The following is a 16209-nucleotide window of genomic DNA, read 5'->3' as shown; positions in this document are numbered from 1 at the left end:
CAGTGCCCCTTTAATGAACAACTCCTTTTACTTTTATAAGTTACGATGATTGGATGGATGGATGGATTGATGCATGATCCAGTGTACTTCAGTGTGATATGTCCTTTCTATGACAGCCAGTAGCCCTTTAATGAACAACTCCTTTTACTTTTATAAGTTACGATGATTGGATGGATGGATGGATGGATGATCCAGTATACTTCAGTGTGATATGTTCTTTCTATGACAGCCAGTGGCCCTTTAATGAACAACTCCTTTTACTTTTATAAGTTACGATGATTGGATGGATGGATGGATGGATGATCCAGTATACTTCAGTGTGATATGTCCTTTCTATGACAGCCAGTAGCCCTTTAATGAACAACTCCTTTTACTTTTATAAGTTACGATGATTGGATGGATGGATGGATGATCCAGTATACTTCAGTGTGATATGTCCTTTCTATGACAGCCAGTAGCCCTTTAATGAACAACTCCTTTTACTTTTATAAGTTACGATGATTGGATGGATGGATGGATGGATGATCCAGTATACTTCAGTGTGATATGTCCTTTCTATGACAGCCAGTAGCCCTTTAATGAACAACTCCTTTTACTTTTATAAGTTACGATGATTGGATGGATGGATGGATGGATGATCCAGTATACTTCAGTGTGATATGTCCTTTCTATGACAGCCAGTAGCCCTTTAATGAACAACTCCTTTTACTTTTATAAGTTACGATGATTGGATGGATGGATGGATGGATGGATGGATGATCCAGTGTGCTTCAGTGTGATATGTTCTTTCTATGACAGCCAGTGGCCCTTTAATGAACACCTCCTTTTACTTTTATAAGTTACGATGATTGGATGGATGGATGGATTGATGCATGATCCAGTGTACTTCAGTGTGATATGTCCTTTCTATGACAGCCAGTAGCCCTTTAATGAACACCTCCTTTTACTTTTATAAGTTACGATGATTGGATGGATGGATGGATTGATGCATGATCCAGTGTACTTCAGTGTGATATGTCCTTTCTATGACAGCCAGTAGCCCTTTAATGAACAACTCCTTTTACTTTTATAAGTTACGATGATTGGATGGATGGATGGATTGATGCATGATCCAGTGTACTTCAGTGTGATATGTCCTTTCTATGACAGCCAGTAGCCCTTTAATGAACAACTCCTTTTACTTTTATAAGTTACGATGATTGGATGGATGGATGGATTGATGCATGATCCAGTGTACTTCAGTGTGATATGTCCTTTCTATGACAGCCAGTAGCCCTTTAATGAACAACTCCTTTTACTTTTATAAGTTACGATGATTGGATGGATGGATGGATTGATGCATGATCCAGTGTACTTCAGTGTGATATGTCCTTTCTATGACAGCCAGTAGCCCTTTAATGAACAACTCCTTTTACTTTTATAAGTTACGATGATTGGATGGATGGATGGATTGATGCATGATCCAGTGTACTTCAGTGTGATATGTCCTTTCTATGACAGCCAGTGCCCCTTTAATGAACAACTCCTTTTACTTTTATAAGTTACGATGATTGGATGGATGGATGGATTGATGCATGATCCAGTATACTTCAGTGTGATATGTCCTTTCTATGACAGCCAGTAGCCCTTTAATGAACAACTCCTTTTACTTTTATAAGTTACGATGATTGGATGGATGGATGGATTGATGCATGATCCAGTGTACTTCAGTGTGATATGTCCTTTCTATGACAGCCAGTGCCCCTTTAATGAACAACTCCTTTTACTCTATAAGTTATGAAAATTGGATGGATGGATGGATGGATTGATGCATGATCCAGTGTACTTCAGTGTGATATGTCCTTTCTATGACAGCCAGTAGCCCTTTAATGAACAACTCCTTTTACTTTTATAAGTTACGATGATTGGATGGATGGATGGATTGATGCATGATCCAGTGTACTTCAGTGTGATATGTCCTTTCTATGACAGCCAGTGCCCCTTTAATGAACAACTCCTTTTACTCTATAAGTTATGAAAATTGGATGGATGGATGGATGGATTGATGCATGATCCAGTGTACTTCAGTGTGATATGTCCTTTCTATGACAGCCAGTGCCCCTTTAATGAACAACTCCTTTTACTCTATAAGTTATGAAAATTGGATGGATGGATGGATGGATGGATGGATGATCCAGTATACTTCAGTGTGATATGTCCTTTCTATGACAGCCAGTAGCCCTTTAATGAACAACTCCTTTTACTTTTATAAGTTACGATGATTGGATGGATGGATGGATTGATGCATGATCCAGTGTACTTCAGTGTGATATGTCCTTTCTATGACAGCCAGTGCCCCTTTAATGAACAACTCCTTTTACTCTATAAGTTATGAAAATTGGATGGATGGATGGATGGATGGATGGATGATCCAGTATACTTCAGTGTGATATGTCCTTTCTATGACAGCCAGTAGCCCTTTAATGAACAACTCCTTTTACTTTTATAAGTTACGATGATTGGATGGATGGATGGATTGATGCATGATCCAGTGTACTTCAGTGTGATATGTCCTTTCTATGACAGCCAGTGCCCCTTTAATGAACAACTCCTTTTACTCTATAAGTTATGAAAATTGGATGGATGGATGGATGGATGGATGGATGATCCAGTATACTTCAGTGTGATATGTCCTTTCTATGACAGCCAGTAGCCCTTTAATGAACAACTCCTTTTACTTTTATAAGTTACGATGATTGGATGGATGGATGGATTGATGCATGATCCAGTGTACTTCAGTGTGATATGTCCTTTCTATGACAGCCAGTGCCCCTTTAATGAACAACTCCTTTTACTCTATAAGTTATGAAAATTGGATGGATGGATGGATGGATGGATGGATGATCCAGTATACTTCAGTGTGATATGTCCTTTCTATGATAGCCAGTGCCCCTTTAATGAACAACTCCTTTTACTTTTTAAGTTACGAAAATTGGATGGATGGATGGATGGATGATCCAGTGTACTTCAGTGTGATATGTCCTTTCTATGACAGCCAGTGCCCCTTTAATGAACAACTCCTTTTACTCTATAAGTTATGAAAATTGGATGGATGGATGGATGGATGGATGGATGGATGATCCAGTATACTTCAGTGTGATATGTCCTTTCTATGACAGCCAGTGCCCCTTTAATGAACAACTCCTTTTACTCTATAAGTTATGAAAATTGGATGGATGGATGGATGGATGGATGATCCAGTGTACTTCAGTGTGATATGTTCTTTCTATGACAGCCAGTGCCCCTTTAATGAACAACTCCTTTTACTCTATAAGTTATGAAAATTGGATGGATGGATGGATGGATGGATGATCCAGTATACTTCAGTGTGATATGTTCTTTCTATGATAGCCAGTGCCCCTTTAATGAACAACTCCTTTTACTCTATAAGTTACGAAAATTGGATGGATGGATGGATGGAATCGATCCAGTGTACTTCAGTGTGATATGTCCTTTCTATGACAGCCAGTGGCCCTTTAATGAACACCTCCTTTTACTCTATAAGTTATGAAAATTGGATGGATGGATGGATGGATGATCCAGTGTATTTCAGTGTGATATGTCCTTTCTATAACAGCCCGTGGCCCTTTAAAGAACAACTCCTTTTACTCTACAAGTTACGAAAATTGGATGGATGGATGAATGGATGGAGGTTGATCGATGCAGGATCCAGTGTAATTCAGTCTGATATGAGCTTTCTAATGCACTTTAATGCATTTTCACCAACAAATCAAGTGTGTCATAAGAGCACACAGGTAAAAATTTAACTGTGCCATTTCAGTCTTAGCCGTGTCATCGGTACAATGGCACTAATAATTTCGATCCCTCTTCTGTATGTTGTTAGGTCATATACTGGTCATAAACAAGCACCAACAACACATAGTTCACTCAGCCATTCCTAATTCACACCCATAAAACAATGTTTATGATATTTTGTCATTAATATTAATTTATTGAAGCCCAAATCATTCCTGTCTTGGGTACAAATAGGTCTTCATTATGTGCTAAATCAAGCGGTTTATTGACAATGTGACAGTGATGAGTATGTGATTGACTTCTAATTACACGGTCCCCACATTAAGATGCTATCTGTTCCAAGACTGCAGTGTGAGAGTGCTTGATGATATACAATCAAAAGGTTAAGTAGATCCGTGGAGGAAGACAAAAAGACAAATGTGTATTGACTTAGTTGGAAATCTTATCTGTTGATGAAATGTTTTGGAGTTTCTTCAAAGTAGATTGTTGTCTTGGATGACAAGAAGTTGGCTTAATTGCCTACTAATGATGGATTCATGACATTGCATTTTTTTTTATTCATGAAGCAGAAAAATGTAAAAACATGAACTGGCTTGCCTATTTGGATATTGAATATTACACCGAATAAATTAAGGTAATTTTTGAAATAGCATGACTTTCTGAATCAATGAATTGTGAATTTGAGGTAACTTCCCTTTCTGTGCATCTGTGTCAAGACAGAAAGGTTTCTGAACACAATGTGGTTTCATGAGGGTTTGCTGTATCAGGTATGATGCTTTATCCATGTTGTATCAGAAAGGTAAACAGTAAATGTAAAAACAGCTTATTCACTAGCAAGATAAGCTTCAGACCCATGTTTCTGACATGACATAGTGTACTTACAATAAATGGATGTGCAATCAGGATATGTAATATTATATGTAAGGATGAAATATGTAACAGTGGTGCCTTTGATAGTATGGTTGTCATACAATACAGTGTTGACAAAACACTTGGTTTAGTAGCAGTATTATTCCATCACTGAAGGGAATGGTGAGATGAAAACATGACCTACCTGTAGGCTAGCTGTCATCAACACATAAAACAGAAAACCTCCTTACTGTTAGTAACCATATAATCAAGTAATTTAGATGACAGTCCCATTTGCTCAGTGCTCTTGCAAAGAAACTGCACTTCCTTCCTCTATGTGTGAGGTATCTGAAAACAGAATTCCAATTTTTTTTCTAGCACACATTAGTTGTCTGTCATGTAGTAGTTAATCTATTGAAATGTATTCAGTCATGTTTAGTTTCTTAACTGAGATATGATAAGGCAAATTCCAATCTCACCCACAGTCTTTCAGTACTTTTTCAATCAGCAAAGAACATTCAAAATTGTTATGAAAGTTGCTGGGTATATGTAAGAAAGTCAGAAAATTCATTTCAAAACTAGGCAGTTGATTTTTGTAGGAGATTTAGATAAAGATAGTAAACATATGGCAAAATATTTTGGGTCAAACACTGGCCTATGCATAGATTTTGTCTTGATGTTTTTACAAATGTCCTTTTGATAAATTTGTACTTTTTGTAAACTGATCAGACTTTCAAACTGTGTTTATTTAAGAATACAGAGGTCAGTTGTCAGACTACTAAGTATGTTAACTTCATACTTAATGTTTTAATTTGTCCATCATTATAAACATTTGACATTTCTACTGGACCCAAAAGGAGCCTTATCCTTCACCTTATGTAGAGTTGCATCCCACATTCCCCTAATGATCATATTTAGTGCATCTTTAGGGCTCTGTCCATGTTTGTTTGAAAATATATGTAAATATATTGCATCTCTTCAGCAATGTTAAATTTAACACTAGCTATAAGTAGAGATAGCATCTTAGCAATGGGCAGCAACCCAAACACTGTGTTGTGACCACCATGAAGAACTAAGGGATATTGTAAGAAATTTTAGACTGTTGATGGCCAGGTGAGCTACAGTGACAAGCTATATTTTGGGAAATGAAGTATTTTTTTTGTTGTCAGTGTTTGTAAATTATGTTTTCTTTGTGAAAGAACCTGAAATGGTTATGTTTCTCAGGGCAGAGAGCACTTATAATATAAGTCCCTGTCCTTTGACTAGGGCTTCTTTTTCGTTATTGGGCAGAATGTACATCTGTCAGTTCCTGAGGCATAACTGCTATCTGCTCTAACATTCCCCCTCTTCCACCTGCAAGAACAAAACATACAGTTCAGTGAGACCAACCTTGTCCAGGAAAATATTCTGCCACAATTTGACCCTGGATTCCAACATTCCTTGTATTCTGAAGTACTGTACACGGCATGGTTATATGATTACTATAGATATACCACCCCAAAGAAAATACAATAATTACAAAGTAAGTTGTCAGTTTTTATACAACTGAACCAGTATTTAGGCCATGGGTCCAGTATCCATCATGCAGTTGGTTTGAATAAATATTCAGGTGAATTGCAGGCGTCATCCCCCAAACCTCCAGATACAAATGTAAATGTCTAGCCAGCTAAACTACGCCAGAGCTAGACATCCATCAAACAAAGGGTCTACATAGCAGCGTGTGAGTAGATGTCTCTGTCAACATGGCCATACATGGAGTGCTTGCAGTATCAGTTGTTGTGAGAATTGTAACACAACACTTGTCATTCAATGCTCTCATGTTTGCTGTGTTGTGGGGAGATCCCAGATTAAAACATCACTAATAGTTCAATCAGCAAGTGCTCAATCTATATTCAGGTTTGTTCTTCACCCAGATTGATATAGAGCAGCTTTGCTTTGTGTGGAACATGAATAGTCATTGGCTATCTAAGGCTTGGGGTTATATTGGATTTATTGTTGCCAAATATTGATGTAGAGTATTCTTGGGGGGACCCAACCTGGGACGTGTCCTGTGTGGCTGCAACATTTATAGATGGCCATTGTTCCAATACCACTGCTGAAGTGTTGGCTATTCCCTCATGTATATGTACTCAGCATTACAATACTGTTTTCAACAGAGGAAGGTGCTGTGTGAGCATTGTGAAAACTGTACTAAAACTGGCTTGAAATGCATTATCAACATAATCAGGTGTATTTTGCTCAAATCCATCTCATACCACACCAAGTTAGATCTGAACATGTATGATATGTTGTTTTAAATTGTTGCATGCCGAAATACCCTGAACAAATTCATTTTATAATTTTTGTGGCCATTTTGCTAAATACTACGAGAAATTGAACATGTATGTTTACAGATTTTCTGTTTAATATCCTTCACACCAAGATATGTATATTTCATGTTCATAGAAAACTGATGTAGAAGCATCTGGGTCTGAAACATGTGAATATCATGGCATAATTTGTCACGTTGTTAAAGACCTCTAATGTTCTGCATTAGAACTGGTTTTCAGCAACCTATGCTTGTCATAAGAGGCAACTAACAGGAACAGGTGGTCAGACTCGCTGACTTGGTTGACACATGTCATCAGTTCCCAACTGCAGTTAGATTACTGCTCATGCTCTTGATCAGTGGATTGTCAGGATCAGACATGATTATTTGCAGACCGCTGCCATGTAGCTGGAATATTGCTGGGTGTGGTGTTCCTCAACAAAAAACAAAGAAAACAAATACAAAAATCATGTCATCTATCTGAGACCAACTGATGATTCATATTTCCTTTCCTGTGTCAGCACAGTAAGTTTCTGCAATTAAAAGTTATCTGAACTAAATAAATGATAATGGCATTCTACCATTTATAGAACTAAAAATAAGTTACTAATGATTGCCCCATACTTTCACCTCGTAATCTGTCATGGCAGGTCTTCGTGTAGGTATTTACTCATGTATACTACTCGAAAGAAGTGAGAAAACACTTCTTTCATGTTACTGTTGGTTGGTTGGTTGTGACATTGTGTGTGTTATAATATTTATGGCCTGTTGATTCAAGCAAACTAGTTGTAATTTGTGTCTGATAATTCTGCCATATTCTTTGGTACATTTACATTTCCCATGTTCTGTGGTAGCATAGTGGTTAAAGTGTATATTCATCATGCTGAAGACACAGGTTTGATTCCCCACGTGGTTCCATTGTATGAAGCCCAATTTTGGTGCACTTTCCATAATATTGCTCTAACACTGCCAATAGCAGTGCAAAACCACACTCACTCATTTACCATGTTGTGTTTGCAGATGTCCAAGACACAGCGCCGTGAGCTGCTGGAGGCTTACGCTGGCACCGGTGCAAAGCGGGCGGTGGAGACACGCCTCCTCAGCTTCATCAGCTACAACTACTACCACCTTCCGATGTACGCCAAACCAGGGATGGTGTGAGGCAGCATCTGCCACACCTTGCATCACTGTAACATAAACATCCATCACACATCATAGTTGTTTATACATGCTGCTGTTGCTGCTCATCTAAAGTAATGTGATCATAATGCCATTTGGAGACATTGATCCAATATATTTCTCAAGTTTGGGTTAATGAGATGCAAAGATTTCATTGGGCAATTTGAAAAGCAGTTGTTTAACTTCTTAAAATATATAGTGATGTATAAGTGAAATTGGTTGGACTTCCTGTTATATTCAATATCTGTATAAAAGAAAGAAATTGATATATTTTATTTTGATGACAGCTGATAAGTGGAAATATTTGGGAAATGTTTTACTAAAATCAATATCATGTGAAAAGACACAGGTGATTTACTTGACTGATCACTTTTAAGTTTATTGAACCAGATGCAACACTGTGTTGGTAAATGGATATATACACTTCTATATACACTACTCAAGACAAGTTAAGGAAACTGAAGGTTATGTGTTGCAAACTCACCAGCCATGACACATTAATCATAGCCATATTAAAGACTGGGTGTTCCCAAACTTCTTTTGAGTAGTATATATCTGTTATTGTGTTAGGTTTTATGAACGTCAGTATAGACATAATAACATGAAGTGTTTTTTTTTCTATATATTTTCAATTTTTTAAAAGTTCTTTGTTCTATACCTGTACATGTGATTATTTAATGTACTAGTATTCAGAATGACATACCTTATCAGTTTTCCAGCCATTAACTCTGCTCACAGTTATTTGTCATTGCAACATTGTAAACAGTTTTATTGCCAAGTCAGTGACTTTAATGAGAGCTGTGATAATAGAGAACGTGAATCCTCTGTTGATGTTTGAATTTTTATACAAAAGCAAATGTAAATCAAGGCAGACATTGTCAAGACCTGATGAAGAGAGATTTGCTTTACAAATGTTTATATTAAATCATTTTGAAATAGAACTTGGATAATTTGAAGTGTAAATCTAAAGATAGGATTTATAATGGATAAGAGCTGTGGTGTCTATATTTATTTAATCTGCGCTATCCACATGCATAAACATTTCAGTACACCGCAGTTATATGTAAATAAAAAATGCATTGTACAGCTTGTTTGTTAAATTCTATATTTCCACTGAGACTATCAACTGATATGTGTCACCACCAGATGTTCACTCACTCAAATACTCGTTCACTCACGTTTGTTAAAATATTATATACTGATGACATTGATTGTTGTCTATATTGTAAAAATATTATGAACTGTGAGTGAATATGTGAAAGTTGTTTTACAAATGGTCATAATAGCCATGTTGTGACATGGACTTAAGTAATCAAGGCTCAACTCACTGTTGGCCTGCTCAGACTATAACACTCACTCACTCACTCACTCACTCAGGGGGTGGGGTAACTTGATGGTAAAGAAGCTCATCAAGCTGAAGACACGGGTTTGATTCCCCACATGGGTACAGTCCTGTTTCTTCTGTTCCCCTTCAATGCTGGAATATTGCTTAGAGCTCACTCACTCACTCACTCACTCACTCACTCACTCACTCACTCACTCAGGGGGTGGGGTAACTTGATGGTAAAGAAGCTCATCAAGCTGAAGACACGGGTTTGATTCCCCACATGGGTACAGTCCTGTTTGTTCTGTTCCCCTTCAATGCTGGAATATTGCTTAGAGCTCACGCACTCACTCACTCACTCAGGGGGTGGGATAACTTGATAGTAAAGAAGCTCATCAAGCTGAAGACACGGGTTTGATTCCCCACATGGGTACAGTCCTGTTTCTTCTGTTCCCCTTCAGTGCTGGAATATTGCTTAGAGCTCACTCACTCACTCACTCACTCACTCACTCAGGGGGTGGGGTAACTTGATGGTAAAGAAGCTCATCAAGCTGAAGACACGGGTTTGATTCCCCACATGGGTACAGTCCTGTTTGTTCTGTTCCCCTTCAATGCTGGAATATTGCTTAGAGCTCACTCACTCACTCACTCACTCACTCACTCACTCACTCACTCAGGGGGTGGGGTAACTTGATGGTAAAGAAGCTCATCAAGCTGAAGACACGGGTTTGATTCCCCACATGGGTACAGTCCTGTTTGTTCTGTTCCCCTTCAATGCTGGAATATTGCTTAGAGCTAACAGCTAACTCACTCACTCACTCATTTGGATCTTGATAACAGGTTATCTGATGTCACCTTTCAGCAGCCATTGTAAGTGGACTGGAATAAAAATAACATAATGTAAAACAATTCATGGCAAAATTGTCCTTCTACTAACAGTAGTTTTCTCCAGAAATGAGATTTTAAGGCTGTAGGAATGTACACTATGCAGTGTTCAAGAAGTTGTTAACTTATTGTAGGATATGGGCTAAGTTATTATAGGATGATTCAAAGCTAAAAATATACACATCAGTGTAAATTTGTGTTGACGTGGGGTCACTCCTTCATGAAAGGGAAATCTTGAACAACACAATGGTTAATGGTTAAAGCGTTGGTGTGTCCTGGTCACTGTTAGGACCTGGTGAATGAAGGCCAGTTCTGTTTTCCCCCACAGTGTTACTGCTTGAATGTTGCTAGAAGTTGCTTCATACAAACATCACTCACTCACTCCACTTGTGTAGATTGATGCTCAAGCTGTTGATTACTGGACTGTCTGGAACAGACTGGATTAATTACAGTTTGAATATTGCCCAGTGCAGCCTTAAACAAGAAACAACCACAGGACAAGCTGTCTTACTTGTAACAAGAGGCAGTAAAATATGGACATAACAGCTTTATCATAAGACATGGCAACAGTTACTGTTGCTCTTTACACTTTGTAGAAGCATGAGGTGTAAACCTGTCTAAAATACGTATTTATCATTACCGAACTGTCCTACATATACAGAATACCAATAAAACATGTATAGCTTTTTAGCCTTACGGAATCGTACAGCTCCTTTCATATTTAGACACGTGAGAGAACCTCATTATCTCACAGTGGTACATTTACATGGTGTACTCATTATTATTTTTACAAAAATAGATATACGTGTAATACAACAATGAAGATACATAATACAAAATAAGTTGACATTTTCTATACAACTGAACCAGTATTTAAGATACGTATCTAGTATTCATCATGCATTTAATTTGGTTTGAGGAAATATTCAGGTGAATTTTCAGTCTTCATCGCCCAAATTTCCAGATACAAACGTAAATGTCTAGCCAGCTAAACTATTCCGGTGCTAGATATAGTACTTACCTTGTGTGAAACATCCTATTTTTCGTATAATAAAATACTTTAATTCCGAAGGTACTCATACTGTTATTCCGGTAGCTATTCGTCCCATTTGAAGATGCGTCTTGGTATAAACATTGTGTTTGGTACCTTTGAATACGTAGACCACAACTCCCAATGTTCGCCCACTCATGTCCCTTCACTGGATGGACGGTAAAGTACTTGATAATGGGTGTTGTGCACTTCAACTTCTTCCGTGATTGTTCTCCATGCTTTGCGTCTTCTTGAACAGGTTGTTCTTGAAGACGAATTGATCGAAGCGTCGTAAAATCCACCTTTTCGCTCTTTCAGGCTGACGAGCATCCACGTCGTCATCGAAGACATTGAGCACCATACATGGTTAAAGACTGTCGCTAATTAGTTAAACATAGAATAAGCGACAGACTTCAACTAAGTGTGGTGTCACACATCCAACATCACTACAATAGTACCCGTGGTCACTGTGCCACAGTCCTGAAACCAAACACACACAGTTAAGTTGCATTCGGACAAACAATTTCAGTAGTTTGAAACTGTTATTGGAATAGGCTTGTATTTCAGTGGACTTAATTGATATAACGGTACAGCATACAAGACTGTGTTTGGTGGTTTGGATATAACTATAAGATATGGGTTTTAGTGGAGTGTTCCACTTTACGATGGGTCGACAATAATAAGACAACGGTAAGGTTTATAGATACATTTAGTACTGACAGGTCGACATCTCCATGAATAACAGGTACAGGTAGTGTTGAACACTTAGACTTGTTTTTCTCAAGTTTAATATGGACGTTTTCAGCCCGATATTGGGTACCAACGCATCGGCCATAAAATTTCCGAGTCCCGTGCCAGGATTCGACAGCTATAGGATTAACAGATGCACGTAAAGCAACCATATTGACACCCATATGATGAAAAGATGCAAATGAAGCTGCCATATTGACCCCTACTGGATATATCGATCCAATAAAGCTGCCATGTTGACATTTATAGGATGAACAGATGCAAGTAAAGCTACCATGTTGACACCTACAGGGTATACAGATCCAATAAAGCTGCCATATTAACATCTGTAGGATGAACAGATGCAAGTAAAGATACCATGTTGACACCTGTAGGATATAGAGATGCTAAGAAAGCTGCCATGTTGACACATATAGGATGAACAGATGCAAGTAAAGCTACCATGTTGACACCTATAGTATACATAGATCCAAGTAAAGCTGCTATGTTGACACCCATAGGACATACAGACGAAAGGAAAACTACCACATAAACAGCTATTGGGTGTACAGATGCAAGTAAAACTACCATATTGATACCTATAGGATAAAGAGATGCAAGTAAAAAAACCACTTTGACACCTATAGATAAGCAAATTCAAGTAAAGGTGCCATATTGACACCTATATGGAAACAGATGCAAGTGAAACTAACATATCGACACTTATAGGATGATGAGATGCATGTAGTGAGAGCACACCCATGGGTTAAAGAGATGCAAGTGAATCTACCATATTGATACCTATAGGATGAACAGATGCAAGTAAAGCTACCATATTGACACCTATAGAACATACAGACGCCAGTAAAGTTACCATGTTGACACCTACAGGATGATCAGACGCATGTAATGCTAATATGTTGACACCTGTAAGATAAACAGATGCAAGTAAAGTTACCATATCGACACCTATAGGTTAAACAGAAGCACGTAAAGTTACCATATTGACATCTATAGGATAAACAGATGCAAGTAAAGCTACCATATTGACACCTATAGGATCAGATGCAGGTAATGCTGTCATATAGACTCCTTAAGTAAAAGGAAATGGCTACGTCGGTTGAGGGGATCGGTGAACTGGTGGTGAACTATAATATATTTGGAATGTAAAATCTTCACCATGGAATTTGTAGATGAATTGACTTTAGTTTCTAAATGTGTCACTGATTTGCGTTACTAATGTGACTTCTAAACCAATTTTAAATTATCACGGGCTCACACACATTTCTGTCATTCCATGCTTCTTGACGAAATGTCCCACTAACGCTGCTGGGCACAGAGCCCAGGTCACAACTCGGTTGAAGGTAAGTTTGTAACGGAGTCTTTGGACTGGTGCCCGTGTTTTTGACACCATATTGACTCCTGGGAGTTCTTAGATCTGCAGTCCTGCCTAACAAGGAAGTACACGTGACACATGTGCTCTCACCTTAGGCGATCCTAGGCATCCCTAGACGACCCTAGAAAACAAACTGAGACCTATCTGCCATATGGGGTCTAAGCAGTATAGATAACATGCCAACCATACAAACTGCACTCATATACACCAAATCAGAACAGAAATCACCCAAACAGGAAATAAACTGCCAAAACTGCAACAATATCTTTTAAGTGAGTGAGTGAGTTTAGTTGTACGCCGCACTCAGCAATATTACAGCTATATGGTGGCGGTCTGTAAATAATCGAGTCTGGACCAGACAATCCAGTGATCAACAACATGAGCATCGATCTGCGGAATTGGGAACCGATGACATGTGCCAACTAAGTCAGCAAGCCTGACCACCCGATCCCGTTAGTCGCCTCTTACGACAAGCGTAGTCGCCTTTTATGGCAAGCATGGGTTGCTGAAGGCCTATTCTACCCCGGGACCTTCACGTGTACAATATCTTTTAAAACCAAAACAAACGTTAACGCTCTGTAGTAAAAAACAATTCGTTTGAAATAGAAACAAAACTCGCGTATCAGCTACAAGGGCGCCCGAGAATGGTCGTCGAGCTTAGAAAAAGGCAGTCACAGCATCCAAAACGACATAAATAGCGTCAAAGATGGTTAGAGAATTATGAAGATCTTATTAACGCTCTGGTGTTACAATGTGATCTGAGCCAGGCTGTGGATGAATAGGTCACGTTTTCCACAGTCACCACTCAAAGTGATGGTTTGCCGTTGCCAGGAATATAACACAATAGATTGGCATACATCCGTGTACGTCACTGACAATTCTGTACAAAGACACTTTCACGCAAACAAGATATTCTTATTGTTAGCTCACTCGTCAGTAAGCTGAGAAAGCAGTCTAGAACAGTCAACGATATCTATTAATGTGCAGCTTGTGACTTAATATAATTCGGCACCAGCAAGTGAAGGACTGATACAACGATTGATGGAAGATGTGTGGGTTGTTTTAACGCCTTAAACAATATATTTAGTAAAGCATTGCGTGAGCAGTAGCCGTTCACAGACGTAAATAGCAGGTACTGTTGCTATATTATTCCTCTTTAAAATGAACACAGGAACGCCAACCGAATAAAAAAAAAATCTTACTGGTGATAAAAGAGCAAGGGCAGTTCACCATGAAATTACAATTACACGTGTAGACCTCACAGTTCATAAATACTTCATGATTATTCCGCGATGTAGTGAATGTAAGAATCCTTTGATTTGTTTTTCTGTAACTGCACGTGCTGATATGACGACATGGCGTAAATTTCAGCCGACAACAGGCGTCAGCCTACAACAGTGGATAGTCCTGGGATCGGATCCTGGTAGCTAAGGGGCGCAACTCTGAACAGAAAAGTAGTTATACTATGATATTTGTAATTGCTTTTGTTATCATACTTGATTCATAAAGACAATAACCCTGAGACAACATTATTCAACGTGAGTTTTCAACAGCATTTCGACCACCATTCTCCATTTCAGCTTCCTACAGATACAAATTTACAGCGACTATACTATAGATGTTAGTTTTGAATAAATCAACGAGTACGGAGAGTTTAACCCATAGCCATTCTCCTTAAAATCTAATTTTAGTTCATTTTCAAAAGAAAAGAAAAGGCTACTTAGGTTGGAACCATTCACCGCGGTAATAATATGGGAAATGCACCTTGTGTCAGGAAATTAATTAATCATTTGTTTTAACTAGCGAAATCTGCCATTTCTAAGGAACACAATTTCGCACAAAAAACTCTATGAAAATGTATTAAAAGTTAAAAGGTTACCATGAAAAGCAGATAAATAGTAGTCTATTTGTGTTTGCAGAAGCAATTACAATCCTACAGGAGTTCACGGCGTCTTTAACTACTGCGAATGACGTGACCTGTAAAATATTTCGGGTTCAAGCTGTAACGTGGCGGCCTAGATCATACGGTCATTCATTTACCATGTATCAAATAAAATAAACTGTATTAACTCCAGTTCGATGCAGTTATCATATTGAGTGGTACCCCCTCAGACACGATTTATTACCTTATCAAAGCAGAATACAAGTTCTGAAATTGATCAGTCACTGTAAACGAAATCCGGGTCTGGCAATATGTGTTGTATATCACAGCACCAACGTAACGTCAGTAGTCGATGTGTCATTGTAGTCAGAAAGAATCAAGTCAATTAGATATCAACTGGCAATAAGTGTATCGTGTTAGGTACCTTTATTGGCACCAAGTTTGATGACGCTGAAACGCGTTTGAGGAGAGCCATAACTAATGTCGTCAAACGCCGTAACCTTTCAATCTGACAGACAAGCATAGTGGTACTGTGAAAGTGTGTTATTATTTCAAATAGATCCATTTAAAACGCATCTGCCGCAAGGCCATCATTTCAGTTTTATGCCCTGAAGTTTCTTTTTGATGGCGAGTTCTTCTTTTTTCACGGTATAATAAAACATTGTTTTGACCATGGACGATTTTGTTATTACTGAACAGTAATGTTAAAATGTTAGAGGTTGAAATTCAATTTGATGTGCGATGCCAGCCATTGTTTGCTTTTGCGTCATGTTAAACTAGGTTCTGTCTCTTAGCATAACTCCGGGAAGTAGGGTAGTCCAAAGACGTGTTT

The 16209-nt window shown here is 38.3% G+C and overlaps 1 protein-coding gene across 2 annotated transcripts in view; it reads left to right on the top strand.

Annotated features, from left to right (window-relative positions):
* The window catches only part of LOC137294152 (cilia- and flagella-associated protein 61-like), a 79832-nt gene extending 70617 nt beyond the window's left edge, over nucleotides 1-9215 (top strand). For both annotated transcript variants that reach the window (XM_067825132.1, XM_067825133.1), the window contains exon 31: nucleotides 7973-9215. In XM_067825132.1, the coding sequence (XP_067681233.1) occupies nucleotides 7973-8113 (141 nt within the window). In that variant the 3' untranslated portion in view covers nucleotides 8114-9215. The remainder of the gene's footprint in view (nucleotides 1-7972) is intronic.
* The last annotated feature ends 6994 nt before the right edge of the window (nucleotides 9216-16209 follow it).

This window comes from Haliotis asinina, chromosome 8 (genome assembly GCF_037392515.1).
Source record: "Haliotis asinina isolate JCU_RB_2024 chromosome 8, JCU_Hal_asi_v2, whole genome shotgun sequence".
Lineage (NCBI taxonomy): Eukaryota > Metazoa > Mollusca > Gastropoda > Lepetellida > Haliotidae > Haliotis > Haliotis asinina.
Note: the sequence above shows the minus strand (reverse complement) of the source record. Positions and strands in the feature narration are given on the sequence as shown.